Source organism: Erinaceus europaeus, chromosome 15 (genome assembly GCF_950295315.1).
Source record: "Erinaceus europaeus chromosome 15, mEriEur2.1, whole genome shotgun sequence".
Taxonomy (NCBI): domain Eukaryota; kingdom Metazoa; phylum Chordata; class Mammalia; order Eulipotyphla; family Erinaceidae; genus Erinaceus; species Erinaceus europaeus.
In genome coordinates this window covers 23,534,749-23,554,275 of record NC_080176.1, presented here as the reverse complement: position 1 = coordinate 23,554,275, position 19,527 = coordinate 23,534,749, and the positions used below count along the sequence as shown (strand labels likewise).

The 19,527-nt window shown below is 46.8% G+C and overlaps 1 protein-coding gene across 2 annotated transcripts in view; it reads right to left on the bottom strand.

Moving 5' to 3' along the window:
- EIF2AK1 (eukaryotic translation initiation factor 2 alpha kinase 1) overlaps positions 1-19,527 on the bottom strand; it is a 41,489-nt gene that overhangs the window by 18,836 nt on the left and 3,126 nt on the right. For both annotated transcript variants that reach the window (XM_060173287.1, XM_060173286.1), the window contains exons 2-9: positions 18,354-18,512; positions 15,950-16,083; positions 13,968-14,005; positions 11,407-11,506; positions 10,076-10,156; positions 7,328-7,427; positions 6,206-6,263; positions 4,345-4,663 (exon numbers count right to left, since the gene is read on the bottom strand). In XM_060173287.1, the coding sequence (XP_060029270.1) occupies positions 4,345-4,663; positions 6,206-6,263; positions 7,328-7,427; positions 10,076-10,156; positions 11,407-11,506; positions 13,968-14,005; positions 15,950-16,083; positions 18,354-18,512 (989 nt within the window). The remainder of the gene's footprint in view (positions 1-4,344; positions 4,664-6,205; positions 6,264-7,327; positions 7,428-10,075; positions 10,157-11,406; positions 11,507-13,967; positions 14,006-15,949; positions 16,084-18,353; positions 18,513-19,527) is intronic.

The window sequence follows — 19,527 nt, the reverse complement described above, 5'->3', positions numbered from 1 at the left end:
GCAAACCTACAGTCAACATCATACTCAATACTGTAAAACTGGAAGCATTTCCACTTATATCAGGTACTAGACAGGGTTGCCCACTATCACCCATTACTATTCAACATAGTGTTGGAAGTTCTTGCCATAGAAATCAGGCAGGAGCAAGGAATTAAAGGGATACAGATTGGAAGAGAAGAAGTCAAACAATCCCTATTTGCAGATGACATGATAGTATACACAGAAAAACCTAGAGTCCAGCAAGAAGCTTTTGGAAATCATCAGGAAATACAGTAAGGTGTCAGCCTACAAAATTAACATTCAAAAGTCAGTGGCATTCCTCTATGCAAACACTAAGTTAGAAGAAATTGAAATCCAGAAATCAATTCCTTTTACTATAACAACAAAAACAATAAAATATCTAGGAATAAACCTAACCAAAGAAGTGAAAGACTTGTATACTGAAAATTATGAGTCACTACTCAAGGAAATTGAAAAAGACACAAAGAAATGGAAAGATATTCCATGTTCATGGGTTGGAAGAATTAACATCATCAAAATGAATATACTACCCAGAGCCATTTACAAATTTAATGCTATCCCCATCAAGATCCCAAGCACATTTTTTAGGAGAATAGAAAAAATGCTACAAATGTTTATCTGGAACCAGAATAGACCTAGAATTACCAAAACAATCTTGAGAAAAAAGAACAGAACCAGAGGCATCACACTCCCAAATCTCAAATTGTATTATAGGACCATTGTCAACAAAACTGCATAGTACTGGAACATGAATAGACACACTGACCAGTGGAATAGAATTGAGAGCCCAGAAATGAGGCCCCACACCTATGGACATCTAATCTTTGACAAAGGGGCCCAGACTATTAAATGGGGAAAGCAGAGTCTCTTCAACAAATGGTGTTGGGAAAAATGGGTTGAAACATACAGAAGAATGAAACTGAACCACTATATTTCACCAAATACAAAAGTAAATTCCAAGTGGATCAAGGACTTGGATGTTAGACCACAAACTATCAAATACTTAGAGGAAAATATTGGCAGAACCTATTTCTGCATAAATTTTAAAGACATTTTCAATGAAATGAATCCAATTACAAAGAAGACTAAGATAAGCATAAACCTATGGGACTACATCAAATTAAAAAGCTTCTGCACAGCTAAAGAAACTACTACCCAAACCGAGACCCCTCACAGAATGGGAGAAGATCTTTACATGCCATACATCAGATAAGAGTTTAATAACCAACATATATAAAGAGCTTGCCAAACTCAACAACAAGACAACAAAGAACCCCATCCAAAAATGGGGGGAGGACATGGACAGAATATTCACCACAGAAGAGATCCAAAAGGTTGAGAAACACATGAAAAAATGCTCCAAGTCTCTGATTGTCAGAGAAATGCAAATCAAGACAACAATGAGATACCACTTCACTCCTGTGAGAATGCCATACATCAAAAAAGGTAACAGCAGCAAATGCTGGAGAGGGTGTGGGGTCAAAGGAACCCTCCTACACTGCTGGTGGGAATGTCAATTGGTCCAACCTCTGTGGAGAACAGTCTGGAGAACTCTCAGAAGGCTAGAAATGGATCTACCCTATGACCCTGCAATTCTTCTGCTGTGCATATATCCTAAGGATCCCAACACACCCATCCAAAAAGATCTGTGTACACATATGTTCTTGGCAGCACAATTTGTAATAGCCAAAACCTGGGAACAACTCAAGTGTCCAACAACAGATGAGTAGCTGAGCAAGTTGTGTGTATATATATATATACATATATACGTATATACGTATATACAATGGAATACTACTCAGCTATAAAAAATGGTGAATTTACCGTTTTCAGCCGATCTTGGATGGACCTTGAAAAATTTATGTTAAGTTAAATAAGTCAGAAACAGAAGGATGAATATGGGATGATCTCACTCTCAGGCAGAAGTTGAAAAACAAGATCAGAAGTGAAAACACAAGTAGAACCTGAACTGGAGTTGGCAGATTGCACCAAAGTAAAAGACTCTGGGGTGGGTGGGTGGGTGGGTGGGGAGAATATAGATCCAAGAAGGATGACAGAGGACCTAGTGGGGGTTGTATTGTTATATGGGAAACTGGGAATTGTTATGCATGTACAAACTATTGTATTTAGGGAGTCGGGCTGTAGCGCAGTGGGTTAAGCGCAGGTGGCGCAAAGCACAAGGACCGGCATAAGGATCCCGGTTCGAACCCCGGCTCCCCACCTGCAGGGAAGTCGCTTCACAGGCGGTGAAGCTGGTCTGCAGGTGTCTATCTTTCTCTCCTCCTCTCTGTCTTCCCCTCCTCTCTGCATTTCTCTCTGTCCTATCCAACAACGACAACAACAATAATAACTACAACAATAAAACAACAAGGGCAACAAAAGGGAATAAATAAATAAAAATAAAATATTTAAAAAAACTATTGTATTTACTGTTGAATGTAAAACATTAATTCCCCAATAAAGAAATTAAAAAAAAAAGAAAAAAAGAAAGAAACACGGCTTGAAGGCCTGATGCAAAGGTGAGCAAATGTCAAGGAGGTGGCTCACAGGAGGAGCTGCTGGAGCCAATACTCAGCACTGCATGTGCCAGAGCAGAGTGCAGGTCTGCTTTCTCATGAAATAAAAAAGTAAATACCTTAAAAAAGAAAAGTGGCCCAGGAGGTGGCACTTTGGATAAAGCACTGTACTCTCAAACATGGGGCCCCAAGTTCGATCCCCAGCACTGCAGATACCTAATGATGCTTTGGTTCTCTCCTCTCCCTCTCAAGAATAAACACCTGCTGGGGGGAGGGGAGCAACTAGTGGTGCACATGGTTGAGTGCACATGTTCCAGCACTCAAGGACTGTGTTCAAGCCTCCTGTCCCCACCTGCAGGGGGAATGCTTGACAAGTGGTGAAGCAGAGCTGCAGGTGTCTCTGTTTCTCTCCCTCTCTTCCCCTTCCCTCTCATTTCCTGGCTGTCTCTAGCTAATAAATAAAAATAATAAATAAATAAATAAATAAATAAATAAATAAACAAACAAACTGCTGGGCCAAGGAGATAAGCTTGGCAGCAGAGCACAGAACTTGCACATGTAAAGTCCCTGATTCAATTCCTGACATGACATATGCCAGAACAGAGTGGTGCTCTGGCCTCTCTCCTCTCCTCTCATAAAAACAAACAATTTTCCAAGCTTTGGGTCCATGATTGCTCAACAATTTGTTTGGCTTTGTATCTTAACTCTCTTTTTAGTCACCAGGTTCCAGGTGTCATCAGGATGCTGGCCAGACTTCCCTGGATTGAAGACCCCACCAATATGTCCTGGAGCTCAGCTTCCCCAGAGACCCACCCTACTAGGGAAAGAGAGAGGCAGACTGGGAGTATGGACCGACCAGTCAACACCCATGTTCAGCGGGGAAGCAATTACAGAAGCCAGACCTTCTACCTTCTGCAACCCACAATGACCCTGGGTCCATGCTCCCAGAGGGATAGAGAATGGGAAAGCTATCGGGGGAGGGGGTGGGATATGGAGATTGGGTGGTGGGAATTGTGTGGAGTTGTACACCTCCTACCCTATGGTTTTGTTAATTAATCCTTTCTTAAATAAAAAAAATAATAAAAAAAAAATTCTTTTATCTTTTGGGAAGAAAGGGGAATAGTTAAAAGTGTGTCTGGGTGGCAGTGCAGCTGACCTGGGAGGGCGCCTGCTTTGCCAATGCTGTGACCAAGGTTCAACTGGCCTGCAGCAGGGGGGAGCTTCAGTCTCTCCCTAGCTCCCTCTCATTCTGTCTCTCTCTAGCTGGCCCAGAACAGTGACCAATAAGCAAATAAAGTGAAGATGAGGGGCAGGGAGACAGCTCATCTAACAGAGGACAGACTTTACTATATGTGAGAGCCTGGGCTTGAGCCCTGCAGCCCCACCCCGCCCCCACCACATGATGCACCATGCAAAACACATGGGGGAGGTCAGAGGTTACAAGGGAAGGCCAAATACAGCAGTCATATGGCACAGGGGTCACATGAGCAGAGAGTAAGTGCAAGGGTTGGGCAGCTGGAGCAGTAGTGGGCAGGCGGGTTGGCACGTTAGAGCACAGAATCTGCACGTCTGGGGCCCAGAGTCCTGGTTTGGTCCCCAGCACCTCAAATGCCAGAGCTGAGCAGTATAATCTGAGCTATCTCTCTCTCTAAGAACTGAGTGAGTAAATCTCTTTAAAAAATTTACAAGAAGAGCAAAGGTGAGGAGTATGAGAGAGGATTACAGAAAGCTGTATCTAAGCACAGTCCATTAAATGGTTAAGATGGGCTGGGTAGGCCTCAAGTGGGGTTCAGGGAAAGGAACGTACCTCTGTGTGCCCCAGCGGGTTTAAGTTGTCTTCAGAAGACTCTGGAAAGGATGTGAAGCTCTCTCCTGAGCTATGCTTCACTGGCAGCGGATGCTCAGATGAACTGGAAGATAAATCAGCCAAGTCATGTTCTTGGCGCGCCAGGGATGACTCAAACTCACCAGCGTCTCTGGTAAGCAAAGGTCTGGTGTAGTTGACCAATCTGTTATGCTTATGGTCCAGGGTGGGTTCTCCAGAGGGCCTTTCTTTCTCAGAAGTGAGGTCGGCGAAGATAATGGAAGAGCTGTGGCTTTCATCATTTCTAACAGCATATTGATCTCTGGAAGAAAGAAAACAGCAGGAAACATACAGATCAAGGAGAAAGCCCAACGTACCTCCAAGTCTGTATGGCTCATGGTGGTAAAGCCCTAGAAAAAAATGGAAAAGCAGTCTGGAAGTTGGCACAGTGGTTACTGCCGGACTCGCCAGCACAGGGGCCTGGATTCAACCCAAGACCGCATCTGCCAGGGTGCCCTCTCCCTCTCGTCTCCCTAACAGCATTAACTAAAACCATCAATGGGACAGCCCAAGAGCTGGCGGTGTGGACAGAACATTGGGCTCGGAGGCATGAGGTTGGAGGTTTGACCTTTGGCATTGTATGTGCCAGAGTAATGCCTTGGCTCTTTCTCTCCTCCTCCCTCCACTCAAAAATAAACAAATATATATATATATATATATATATATATATATATATATATATATATATATATATATATATGCGCCTATCAGTGGGTGTGACGGGAACACAGGCACTGGAGTTAATAATGCTTGTGTCACAGAGTTTTCTTCTTCATGGCTCAAGGCCAACTTTCTCAGATAGAAAAAGTCAGAGGGGGGGGGGTCCCACTCACACAGCATAGCCCCAAAGTGCCCCCAGTGCTGGAGTGCTCCCTTGCCGGGTCCTCCCTCTCCAGGCCTGCGCCACAGGCTTGAAGCCGCCAAGTGGTGTTAATATGTAGGTGGTGGCTATTAGCTGGACTAACTGTGGCCATCATTTTGTAATGTATGCAAATGTCTGATCACGCTGTACACCTGAGGCTAAAATAATGCTCTGGGTTCATTACACCTCAAATATATATATATTTACAACTCAAAATCACTACAAATTAACAACATGAAACATCAAAAAAAAAAGAAGAAATAGTTTAATGAATTTTGTAATGAAAATAAGCAAGAAGACAGGCTGCGGAGAAAGCATAATGATTATGCAAAAAGACTTCCAGGCCTGTGCTGAGGAGATAGCATAGTGGATATATACATATATTTCAGTGCTCGAGGCTCTGAGGCCTCAAGTTCAATTCCCAGCAGCACTGAAAGCCAGAACTAAGCAGAACCCTAGTAAATATTAAAAGAAAAGAAGAGAAGTGAAAAGATAAGACAAGACTTTCGGGCCTGAGGCTCCAAGCTCCTCCAAGGTACAACTTCCTATACCACCAAAAGCCAGAGCTGAGTAGTGCTCTAGGGGGAGAGAGGGAAGGAAAGAGAAAGGGAAGAGGCAGCAAAAAGAGAACCTAAAACACTCGTTTTTTATTTATTATTATTATTATCTTTATTTATTTATTGCAAGCTAGGAATTGAGAGGGAAGGGGGTGATAGAGAGTGAGAGACAGAGAGACACCAGCAGCCCTCCTTCACCGCTTGTGAAGCTTTCCCCCAAAGGTGGGGACTGGGGACTCGAACCTGGGTCCCTGTTCATTGTAACATGTGTGTTCAACTGAGTGTGCCACCACCCGGCCCCAAATGCTGAGTTTTGATTACTGGCAAAAGGTAGAGGGCAGCCAATGCAAGTTCAATAGGTCAAAGTGCTCCCCAGGCCACTCACCGGTCATCTTCCTGGTCAGAGATCACTTCCAGGGACGGCAGCGGAAGAGGAAATCTAGCTGCTCAATGGAAGAAAAAACCTCATCACTTTTCTAGTTCACAGTAAGAGGTAAAGCTAACATATATACACGTAATGTCAAATGAAATCACTAGGTTGTCAGAAAAGTCGTGGTGTGTCTTCTTTTTTTTTCAATTTTTAAAAATATTTATTTATTTCCTTTTGTTGCCCTTGTTTTATTGTTGTAGTGACCGTTGCTGTTATTGATGTCTTGTTGTAGGATAGGACGGGGGTGGGGGGGAGACAGAGAGGGGGAGAAAAATAGACACCTGTAGACCTGCTTCACCACTTATGAAGCGACTCCCCTGCAGGTGGGGAGCCAGGGGCTCGAATTGGGATCCTTATGCCGGTCCTTGGGCTTTGCGCCACGTGCGCTCAACCCGCTGCGCTACCACCTGACTCCCGTGATGTGTCTTTCTATACAAAAAAGCGTCATGACTTTTCCCACAATCCAATGCAAGTTGTCAGTGGTATGACCCGAAAAAAAACACAGAAAAAACCTCTTGTTCAAGTGCCTGGCCACCGTGAGGTGATCCAAATGATAAGCACAATTCAGCAACTACAGGAGCAGAGCTGTTCAACCATAACCGGTACCAAGCCTGGTGATCTCTCCATCCCTGTTCTGGGGTTTGCAGACCGAGACTCTGCTGCAGCAACAGGACGCTGCCTGGTGCAGAGGCTCCATATCAACGTGAAGCCCCAGGCCTGTGTCCTCACATACTCTCTTCACACACAGAGCTCTCCTCTCACAAGTGTTTCTCTCCCCTTCTCGTCCTGCAGCGGTCCTTGCGTGTGGCACCCCGCTGCTACCAGACGTGCGTGCCCTTTCTGTCCATCTAAGATAATAATAGAGAAGTACGAAGAACAGCGCCACGCCACGACTGGGGAGCTCCCCCGTGCTCTCCTATTCGCAGTGCTCCCACATGAGCTCAGGGCTGGACGCTGTTCCCTGCAGGTGCTGAGTCACGTGCGCTCCTGCCTGAACTGTTTCCCAGCCCCTCTACCGATGTGGTTCTCAAGTCTGCTGGCCTTCGCCCTCTGCCCTCTGCCATCACAGCGGCTGACCTTGTGTCTGGGTGGCGTGCACGTGCTCTATCCAGGCCGTGTGGTAGCCTACAATGTTGACGTGCTGGAGGCCAGCCAGCACCTTCACCTCACGAAGCACCTAGAGGAGAGAGGAAGGCGGGGGTGGGGGGGGGGAGGAAGGCTTCGTTGAGACTTCCACCCACAATCTGAGAAGTACTCCTGGTTCAATGACTACTTGTTTAGAAAAGAGGAGATTTCAAAAGAAAAGAAACGAGTAAGGCTTGTGCCAGAGCAAATCACAAACCCCTCTTCACAAAGAGCTTCAACAATAAGATAATGGGGCTCCCCCACAGACCACCATGAGCCTGAGCTAGGGAGTGCCTGGGCCCACTAACGCTAACAGCAGGAATGTGAGGTGAGGTAAATATGATTGTTCTAGCAGCAGAATAAATTACTAACTCAAGGAGTTGGGCGGTAGCGCAGTGGGTTAAGCGCAGGTGGCTCAAAGTGCAAGGACCCGCATAAAGATCCCGGTTCGAGCCCCCGGCTCCCCACCTGCAGGGGAGTCGCTTCACAGACGATGAAGCAGGCCTGCAGGTGTCTATCTTTCTCTCCCCCTCTGTCTTCCTCTCCTCTCCATTTCTCTCTGTCCTATCCAACAACAAGGACAGCTATGACAACAATAATAACTACAACAATAAAACAACAAGGACAACAAAAGGGAGTAAATACATAAATAAATATTAAATAAATAAATAACTCAATAAATAGTGGCAGGGGGGTGCAGTAGATAAAGCACTGCACTCTCATGGGAGTGGTCCCAAATTTGATACCAGCATCACACAGGCAAGAGCACTCTCTCTTCTCCTCTCGCTCATTAATAATATCTTAAACAAACAAAAACCTAGATATTGGGTTGTCAGAAAAGTCAGGGTAGTTTTGTTTTTTGTGTGCAAAAACGCATCGTGACTTTCCCAGCAAACCAATGCATGTGTCTGTGACACTTAGTGCTCCACTGTTCATCTGCACCTCTCTCTCAGTCCTGAAGTCCAGTCCTCCAGCATGAACAATAATGCAGATGACACATTGTATCAGAGAGTGAGCAAGAAAGGACCAGAGGACTAGACCACTGGCCCAGGACCACACAGTATGACAGGAATAAGATGAGGACTGCAAATGGAGAGATGGAGAGAGAGAGAGAGAGAGACTAGAATGCATTTCTTTTTTCCTCCAGGGTTATTGCTGGGCTCAGTGCCTGCACCATGAATCCACCGCTCCTGGAAGCCATTTTTTTCCCCTTTTGTTGCCCTTGTTGTTGTAGCCTCCTTGTGGTTATTATTATTGTCATTGTTGATGTTGTTCGTTGTTGGATAGGACACAGAGAAATGGACAGAGGAGGGGAAGACAGAGAGGGGGAGAGAAAGATAGACACCTGCAGACCTGCTTCATTGCCTGTGAAGTGACTCCCCTGCAGGTGGGGAGCTGGGGACTCGAACCGGGATCCTTACTGGTCCTTGCACTTTGCACCACATGAGCTTAACACACTGCGCCACCACCTGAACCCCTAGAATGCATTTCTTTTTTTTTTTTTTTTTTTTAATATTTACTTTATTTATTTATTCCCTTTTGTTGCCCTTGTTGTTTTATTGTTGTAGTTATTATTGTTGTTGTTGTTGGATAGGACAGAGAGAAATGGAGAGAGGAGGGGAAGACAGAGAGGAGGAGAGAAAGATAGACACCTGCAGACCTGCTTCAACCACCTGTGAAGCGACTCCCCTGCAGGTGGGGAGCCGGGGTTCGAACCGGGATCCTTATGCCGATCCTTGTGCTTTGCACCACCTGCGCTTAACCCGCTGCGCTACAGCCCGACTCCCCTAGAATGCATTTCTAAGAACGATGACAGAGGACATAGTTGGGGTTGTACTGTTATATGGGAAACTGGGAAATGTTATGCATGTACAAACTATTGTATTTACTGTCGAAAGTAAAGCATTAATTCCCCAATAAAGAAATTAAAAAAGAAAAAAAAGAATGCATTTTTAAAAGATTTATTTTATTTATTTATTCCCTTTTGTTGCCCTTGTTGTTTTATTGTTGTAGCTATTATTGTTGTTGTCGTTGTTGGATAGGACAGAGAGAAATGGAGAGAGGAGGGGAAGACAGAGAGGAGGAGAGAAAGATAGACACCTGCAGACCTGCTTCACCGCCTGTGAAGCGACTCCCCTGCAGGTGGGGAGCCGGGGTTCGAACCGGGATCCTTTTGCCGGTCCTTGTGCTTTGCGCCACCTGCGCTTAACCTGCTGTGCTACAGCCCGACTCCCAAGAATGCATTTTTTAAACTTCATCTTATTTGATAGAACAGAGAGAAATTGAGGAGGGGAGCTAGAATGGAAGAGAAACAGAGAGACACCTGCAGCCCTGGTCCACTGCTTGTGAAGCTTCCCCCCTGCAGGTGAGGAAAAGGGGCTTGAGCCTGGTTCGTTGTGCATGGTAATACATTCAGTTTACCAGGGGGGCACCACCACACCCAGCCCCTAGACTTGTGTTTTCACAACAGGCCTTATTTTGTATGACTAACCTGCTAAGAATAATAATTCCTCCAGCATTGACTCTGAAATGTGGTCAGTCTAACAATAAAGTCAAGTCAACAGAGACACTCGTGTTGGTGCTTATTATACTGTAGACCTTACTTTGCACACTGACAGGTATTACCGTCTGCTTGCCAAGCAGACGTGCAAACACCCCAAGTACCCAATATTCCAAATAAATAATTCTGAAAAACTGTACCTTCATACAGTCTGCTTTAGTTGCACCCTTAATCAGGATTTTTTTAATCGCGTAATACTGGCCGTCTAATTTATTCCGGACCTGGAAACATAGAAGAAAAAACAGAGAATAGTGAGTGATTAAAGGAAGTTTGTAGTCTGAGCTTTGACAGCGCAAAGTAGCCAGAGATAAGATGAAGACAGAGACGCGTGGCCCCTTCCCTCCACCCGGCGCAGCAAGCAGAAATCAGCAAGACCAGGTGTTTTCCAAAGCTCTTTCCGAGCCCCTCCCAGAAGCACTAGGGAGTGCTGAAAAAAGGCCTATGTGTGGCCACACACTCAGGAGCGCACCGCCCTTACTGACTACATGTCTGTATCCTGCTCTCTTTTCCGCCGGGGATTCAAGCCCACACGGTTCTGCCGCTCCTGGCAAAGTCCCCCTTCTCTTTTCTGCAGGTACAGGGAGGCAGAAGCACACACACAGAGAAGCCATAGCGCTGAGCCGCTGCTGGTGGCTGTGCCCACACGGTACTGCTCACAGCGGGTGCTGTATCAGGCGAGCTACTGCTGGCTCCTCCATTGTATATTTTTAACAAATTTTAACGACAGTGTGGCAGGGAGATGGCTGAGCAGCTAGGGAGCAGGACTTTCTGGACTGCTCCCTGCACCCCACACACTGGTACTTTGGTCTTCTTTTTCAAATAAATAAATATTTTGGAGGGCAGGCGGCAGAGCACCTGGTTGAGCACACATACTACAGTGCACAAGGTCCCAGGTTTGAGCCCCTGGTCCCCACCTGCAGGGGGAAAGCTTCATGGGTGGTGAAACAGGTCTGCAGGTCTCTCTCTCTCTCCCCCTCTCTACCTTTCCCTCCCCTCTCAATTTCTCTCTGACTCTATCCAATATTAAATAAAATAAAAGGATTTTTTAAAAAGAAACTTAAAAAGGTGGGGACACAGCATAATGGTTATGCAAACAGACTCTCTTGTCTGAGGCTCCTAAGACCCAGGTTGAATCCCCTGCACCACCATAAGACAGAGCTGAGCAGTGCTCTGGTGTTTCTCTCTGTGTGTGTCTCTCTCTCTGCATCTCTCTCAAAAATTAAATTTCAAAAAAAGTTTAAAAAAATATTAACTATAGAACAACTCAAAGTTTCCAGAACCTACCTAAGCCATCAACAGGGTCAGAGAAAAATTCAAACCTGCTCACTTCCCAGTGGGTGACTAATCTTTATGAAAAGTAAACATGCCAGATCACTACGAGTTTTCCTTGGAACCTAACAACAGGAACAAAATTTCCAAGTGCGTTCACTCCTTTAGCACAGCAGGTCAAGAGGAGGACACAGAAAGCAACCTTGTACACTCTTCCGTAGCCGCCTTTCCCTAAGAGGGCCACTTCTTCAAATTCATTTAGGTAACGTGAAGTCTGTGCTTCCAAGCCTATTTCCCTTGATCTGAAAGTGAACAGACATCAACATCAGTCACGACAGGAAAGGAGTGCTCTGGGGTACAAGGCCACTGTGCTCGAGTGGGCCAAACCGGAGTCTGCCAATTCCCAGCCACTTGCATGGGTTCAGTCTCCTAAATTTCTTATCAGGCCTCATTTATAAATAAAATGCTTGGGCCAGGTGATGGCTCATCCAACAGAGGACACAGGATACCATGTGCAAGGACCTGGCTGGGTTCAAACCCCAATTCTCACCTCCATAGAGGGAGTTCATGAATGGTGGAACTGTTTCGCATCTCTCCTCTCTCTCTCCCTTGCCCTTTCTATCTCTCTGTCTCTCAGCCTCTATAAAAAATTTAAAAGTTAACTGGCCTCTGGAACAGTGGAGTCATGCAGGTACCAAGTCCCAGTGATAACCTTAGTGTTCAAAAAGAAAGGAAAAGAAGTATGTCCACGGAGTCGGGTCATAGCGCGGTGGGTTAAGCGCACATGGTGCAAAGCATAAGGACCGGCTCAAGGATCCTGATTCGAGCCCCCAGCTCCCCACCTGCAGAGCAGTCGCTTCACAGGCAGTGAAGCAGGTCTGCAGGTGTCTGTCTTTCTCTCCCCCCTGTCTTCCCCTCCTCTCTCCATTTCTCTCTGTCCTATCCAACAACAAAGACATCAATTACAACAATAATAACCAAAACAAAAAGCGCAACAAAAGGAGGAGAAATGGCCTCCAGGAGCAGTGGATCTGTGGTGCAGGCACCGAGCCCAGCAATAACCCTTGAAAGGGACCGGGAAGAGACCTGCAGCCCTGCTTCACTGCTCATGAAGCTTCCCTCCCAGGTGGGGCTTGGGGACTTGAGCACTGGCCTCTGTCCTGTAATGTCTTTCTCTATATAACCCACATGCGCTCTGACTAGGTCTGGGGAGCTCGGAGTCCCAGGTCAGCTGGCAAGATAGCTGTGAGGGCACCACCACTTTAGAACCCTCAGTCTGAACTGAAAAAATGCCCGTTTAAAATCTGTAATTTAAGTTGGGTGGTAGCGCAGCGGCTTAAGGGCATGTGGCGCAAAGCGCAAGGACCGGCAGAAAATCTGTAATTTGTTTGGACCATTTAGGAAATTGAGTGGGTGTACTAGTGAATTTAGCTAGTTCACTTCTAGAAGCTAATCCTCCTTGGGTAGCTGCTTTGAAACAACGACCAGCATTTCTTTTTTTTTTTCCTTCCCCATTTTTGCTACCCTTGTTGCCCTTGTTGTTGTTGTGGGATAGGACAAGAGAAAGATCGAGAGAGATAGGGAAGATAGGGGGGAGAAAGGTAATAAACCTGCAGACTATACTGTTGAATGTAAAGCATTAATTCCCCAATAAAGAAATAAATTATTAAAAAAAAAAAAAGAAACCTGCAGACTTGCTTCACCACTTGTGAAGTGACTCCCCTGTAGGTGGTGAGCTGGGGGCTCGAACCAGGATCCTTTTGCCAGTCTTTGATGGCCAGCATTTTTTTTTTAGGATTTTATTTATTTATTTATTTGCTTTTGTTGCCCTTGTTTTATTATTGTAGTTATTATTGTTACTATTATTGATGTCATCATCGTTGGAAAGGACAGAGAAAAATGGAGAGAGGAGTGGAAGACAGAGAGGGGGAGAGAAAGACAGACACCTGCAGACCTGCTTCACCACCTATGAAGCGACTCCCCAGCAGGTGGGGAGCCGGGGTTCAAACCAGGATCCTTAATGCTGGTCCTTGTGCTTTGCGCCATGTGCGCTTAACCCGCTGCACTATTGCCCAAACTAGTGTTTTTCTAATGATCTGCAAAACTCAGTGATGCTCCCCTGAGACGGAATGGCTATCAGTCTTCAGATCCAAGGCTGCATTTTAGAGGCCCGGGAGTGGGGCCGTGGGTTAAACAGTGGACTGTGTTCAACACTGTGACTGACTGAGTTCAACCCCCGGCAGTGCATGTGGTGGAGTGATGCTCTGGGTCTTGCTCTCCCCCTCTGTCATTAACAAATACATTTTAGTTCTTTTTTTTTTTTAATTTTTTTTTTAAAGAATCACTTTATGGAACCACAGACTGGGAGGGCAGGGATCAAAGGAGATGAATAAAATGGATAAGGAAACCTTGGAGCAGTCAATAATTGCTGAGAACAGAGGTTTTAGTTTCCATAAACTACAATAACTACATATCTAAACCTGAATCTAATTTCTGATTAATTCAAGAGTAGCCCTTGACTCTGACTTCTTTTAGATAGGTCACTTTCTGCATACCAAGTACAGTATTTAACACCCTCAGGTGGGAAGGCTGGTCGGGGTCCAGGTCCCCGTGGTGGAGCAGGACAACAGCTGTGTGAGGAGGGAGAGGTTTACCGTCACCTGTCTTGGGGAAATGAGGAAACAGAGACCAGTGAGAGCCATCCTGTGGTCACCACACCCTCAATGAATATGAAAAAATATTAAACAATTTTCAAATACATACCTGAACTTCCGGCTGTAAGAACTATCCTCACAAGAACCCTAAAATAAAAAGAGATTTTTAAATAACATTTCAAAATTACCATAAAGTAAAGAATCTATTCAAAGTTTAAGATCACTCTCATAAATCCAATTGCTAAAAATATTCAGTGGCTTTTTCAATATTACTTAAGGGTTCACAATTAAACGTAACTCTTCTCTCTCTCTCCACTCTCCTCCTCCCTTTCTGTGTCTCCCTCAATAAAATAAAACCAAATATATTCAGCACATAATGTTGCTATGGAGACAGAGCCCCATGGCCCAGGAGGTGGCACTATGGATAAAGCACTGACTCTCAGGAGAGAGGAGGGGAAGACAGAGGAGGAGAGAAAGATAGACACCTGCAGACTTGTTTCACCGCCTGTGAAGCGACTCCCCTGTAGGTGGGGAGCCGGGGGCTCGAACCGGGATCCTTGAGCCGGTCCTTATGCTTTGTGCCACGTGCGCTTAACCCACTGCACTACCACCTGACTCCCTATATATAATTTCTCTATTAGCCAAAAGATGACTAGTGAAAAAGCCCTATTCTTCCTAGCAACGGAGAAAGCTATAAGATAAACACAGAGAGAGGACAGGTGGTGACTAACCCCAGTGTGAGGACCTGAGCTGATCCCCCAGCCATCACACAGAGGCACGTTTCACAAGCAGTGAAGCAGTGCTGCAGCGAATCCTCGTCTGTCTCTCTCTCCCTGTCTATTCGTCTCTCACCTTCTACCAAAAAGAATGAAGTAAAGCTTCTCTGGGAGTGGTGGAGCAAGCGGCGTAGTCACCAAGCCCTCCCAAAAGAAAACTGTCTAGCTACGTAAGTGTGTGGATGGCCATTTGTCTGTCTGTGCATACGGAAACGGGTCACTCGTGACACCACAGCTCTCCCACCCATGCCAAGCTCTGGCCTGTGCAAATCCACCTGTCTTCCTGCATCAAGCCTTACCCCACCCTCACCCCCAGTCTGTTCTCAGGACAGCAGCTGTGTGAGCCCCTTAAAGTCTAAGTGAGATGATGTCACTCCTTGGTTCAAATTCCCACAAGGCTTCCCACCTCACCCTGACTAAAAGGAAGACATTAAAATGGTCTCCTGGTCCTATTCCACACTGATAACCCTTCTCTAGCCAAAGAGCTACCTGCTGGCTTCCCAAAAATGCCACACAAGGGTCAGGCGGTGGTGTACCTGGTTGAGTGTGCATGGGCCCAGGTTCAAACCCCCAAGTCCCCACCTGCAGAGGGAAAGCTTCACTAGTAATAAAGCAAGTCTGCAGGTCTCTGTGTTTCTCTCTCCTTCTCTATCTCTTCCTCCCTTTTCAATTTCACTCTGTCTTATCAAATAAAATAGAAAAGGAAAGAAAAGGGGGGAAATGGGGTTACAGGGAGCAGCAAATTCATTGTGCTGGCACCAAACCCCAGTGATAACCTCGCTGGCAATTAAAAAAAAAAAGGAAGGAAGGAATGGAATGGAAGAAAGAAGAAAGAAAGAAAGAGAGGAAGAAAAGAAGAAAGGAGGGAGTCAGGCAATAGTGCAACAAATTAATCGCAGGTGGCACAAACACAAAGGCTGGCATAAGGATCCTGGTTCAAGCCCCCAGCTCCCCACCTGCAGGGGAATCACTTCACAGGCAGTGAAGCAGGTCTGCAGGTGTCTATCTTTCTTTCCTCCTCTCTCTCTTCCCCTCCTCTCTCCATTTCTCTCTGTCCTATCCAACAACGACGACATCAATAACAACAACTACAACAACAATAAAAAATAACAAGGGAAACAAAAGGGAATAAATAAATAAATATTTTTTAAAAAGAAAGAAAGAAAAAGACACAGCCAGAAAGGAGAGCGAGCGAGATAGCCCAGCTCCGAGGCTTCTCCCAGGGCAGTGAGGTCAGGCTGGAGCCTGAGTCCAGGGTGTGCTTGGGGAAGTCACATGGTCCAGAGTCACCTCTCGGGCAGCAGCTGGAACTCACCTGGCGCACCGTCTCCTTGGCGGACCTCATCAGGTGGGTGATGGCTCTGTTATGATGCAGCCTCAGGGAGCTGAACTCATCACTGCATGTGAAAGAGGACAGCAGCCCCATCTTGATGAAGGTCTGGCACAACACTGGGAGAGAAACGCAAGAGCTGTGAGCACACAGGGGATGAAGAGGGGGAGACGAGCTTAGGCACATGTCCCACCGAGAGGCCCGCACCTCCCGGAAGGGAGCATCTGTGGGCTCTCGGGTCAAGAGCCACTTGACCCACTTGACCCATACTGGACACACTCCTTTCCTAAACCTGCTCAGTCAGTCGAGTGCTCAGCTCCTTTTCTAAAAGGCCAGAGTCTGGGGAGACAGCACAACATGTCAGAGCGCAGGGTGTGCATGCCCGGCCCGGCCTGGGTGTAATCCCTGACACCGCCATTAGCCAGAACACTGCTCTGGTCTTTCTCTCTGTGTCTCTCATGAAAATAACTCTTTCTTTTAAACTTTTTTTTTTAGTATTTATTTATTCCCCAGAGTCGGGCAGTAGCTCAGTGGGTTAAGTGCAGGTGGCACAAAGCACAAGGACTGACTTAAGGATCCTGGTTCAAGCCCCCGGCTCCCCACCTGCAGGGGAGTCGCTTCACAGGTGGTGAAGCAGGTCTGCAGGTGTCTTGCTCTCCCCCTCTCTGTCTTCCCCTCCTCTCTCCATTTCTCTCTGTCCTATCCAACAGCAACGACATCAATAACAACAATAACAACTACAACAATAAAACAATAAGGGCAAAAAAAGGAAATAAATGAATAAAAAATCTTTTTTTAATTTATTTATTCCCTTTTGTTGCCCTTGTTTTTTATTGTTGTTATAGTTATTATTGTTGTTCTTACTAATGTTGTCATTGTTGGATAGGACAGAGAGAAATAGAGAGAGGAGGGAAGACAGAGAGGGGGAGAGAAAGATAGACACCTGCAGACCTGCTTCACCACTTGTGAAGCAACTCCCCTGCAGGTGGGGAGCCGGGGGCTTGAACACTGATCCTTGAGGCAGTCCTTGTGCTTTGTGCCACCTGCGCTTAACCCATTGAGCTACTACCCGACTCCCATACTCTTTCTTTTAACATTTTATTTATTGGGGCCAGGTGGTGGCAGACTTGGCTGAGCATAGATGTTATAATATGCAAAGACCCGGGTTCGAGCCCCCAGCCCCCACCTGCAGGGGAGAAGCTTCACAAGCCATGAAGGTCTGCAGGTGTCTCTCTCCCAAGCTCCCTATTTCTTCTCTCCTTCTCTGTCCTGATAAATAAATATACAAATATATATTTATATAAGTTCACACAAAGGTGGCTCTTGTCTCAATTCCTGGAAATCAACTGAAAGTCTTTAATTTCCCAAGTCACAGCAGTTTCTAGGAGCATTTCATGCCTAACAGTTGATGTCTACATGATGAGCTCTCCACTGAGGTCTCTGCACACTGAGGAGATGTTGGGTGATGGTCCCTAGCCCACACTCATTAGCTTCAGGATGGGAGCAGGATTCACAAAGACCACGCCACGACTAGACATTCTAGATGTCCAGCTCCACACCTCTGGCTTCTGGGGAGGGGAGAAGGCCAGAGAATGAGCTCCTGACTGTTCATGCCAATGTGATGAAGGTTCCATGAAAGTCTCTGAAGTGCAGGGGTCAGAGGCCTCCTGGCTGGTGACCACACCCACAACTGCCCTGGGACAGACACTCCTGCACTCTGGACCCTCTGGGCCTCACCCTCCATGCCCCTTCACCTGCATCCCTCATTACATAAGGAAGCAGCAAAGGCCAGTGCTTCCCTGAGCTGTGTGACCTGACAGAGCCGATGATCAGACCGAAGAAGGGGGCAACAGAAACGCCAGGTCAGACAGAAGCAGGACTTCCCTGAGGACCCAGTGATCACAAATGGCTCAGAAATGATGGGAGGCTTGGGGAGCCCTTCACCAAGGGGGTACACAGAGTCAGAACTGAGTGAGTGGGAGGACCCTCGGCTGATCTGAGAACTCAGTCCAAGAACTGGTCATCGTGCAGAAAAGACCCGCACATCTGGCGTCAGCGTATTCAGGGTGTAGAAGGAAATGGCTTCCTGGCCAGTAACCCATCACCCGGCCTTCCCACTGTCCTGCCCGGGAACTGCTCCACCAAGAACAGCTCTCACTGCCATCACCTGCCCCCCAGCTCAGACCTCCCGAAACTAGGACCACGTCAGAAACAAATGGTGATACAGTTATCAGTGTTTAGGGCCCCCAGGGCAATCATATCCTCGGAATTACCTAAAGGAAAATATAACAATGAACAGAAGACAGCAGTCTCAAATGCAGCTAGACAACGCCTTAGACAATGCTGCGTTTTCACCAGGCAATGTGCAAGATCAACTCTTCCTACTCACGTTTGAACACCTGTCCTGAACAAACCGGGTCTGGCTCATGCACGTGGCTCAGGTGTTCCAGCAAAGAAACGAGCAAGAGCTGGTTGGCAACCACGAAGGGGAACGTCGGCTGCTGAGTGGGCCCTTTCAAGACCTGGAGTTCTGCTGGGACATCCGATTCTGAAGAGGGGACGGAGAAAGAGGTTGACCAATGGTGAGCAACTCAAGGTGACCAAACAGCACACTCAGGTGGCTATGGGACAGCAGGGCATTGGCAGCGTTGGTTATAGCCATGAGTTCGGGGGCCGGGCGGTAGTGCAACAAGTTAAGCCCACATGGCGCGAAGGTGCAAGGATCCCAGTTCAAGCCCCCAGTTCCCCACCCGCAGGGGAGTCGTTTCACAGGCGGTGAAGCAGGTCTGCAGGTGTCTATCTTTCTCTCCCCTTCTGTCTTCCCCTCCTCTCTCCATTTCTCTCTGTCCTATCCAGCAACAACAACAGCAATGGCCACAATAAAAATAACAATAACAACAAGGGCAACAGAAATGGGGAAAATAGCCTCCTAGAGCAGTGGATTCACAGAGCAGGCACCAAACCCCAGCAATAACCTGGGAGGGAAATAATAATAACAATCATGAGTACAAAGATGGAAATAAATAAGTAAATACTCCAGTCAATCTCAGGCAGATAGGAGTGGGACAGCTCCCTGCAGAGGAGAGGAAGACAAACGCCAACCCTGGCACAAGGACAGAAGTCTGGCAGAGGAGAGAGAACAAAGAGAGAGACACTGTGCTCTGCGCAAGTGCTCAAGGGGTGCCAGGTGGCTCTATCTAAGCCTCAAAACCCATGAGGGTAGTGGTCTTCCAGGGAGGTGAAGAAAGGACTCGGGAGGGGCGTCCAAACCCTGTCTGGCCACCACACAAGACCAGGCAGACCAGCTTCTCACTCACCAATGATCCAACAAGGGATTGAAGGGGCCAAAACAACGAAGGGAGAAATGTGTGAGGAAATGATTCTGGGAAAATGTGATGATAGCCAGAGCTCAGCAATGCTCTGTTCCATTTCTCATGAAAACAGGTAAACCCAGTGGCTGGGCGGTGGCACAGCTGGTTGAAGCCCCTGGGTTCAAGCCCCTGGTCCCCAGTTGTGGGGTGGGGGTGGTGGGGGCAGCTTCACACATGGTAAAGCAGGGCTGC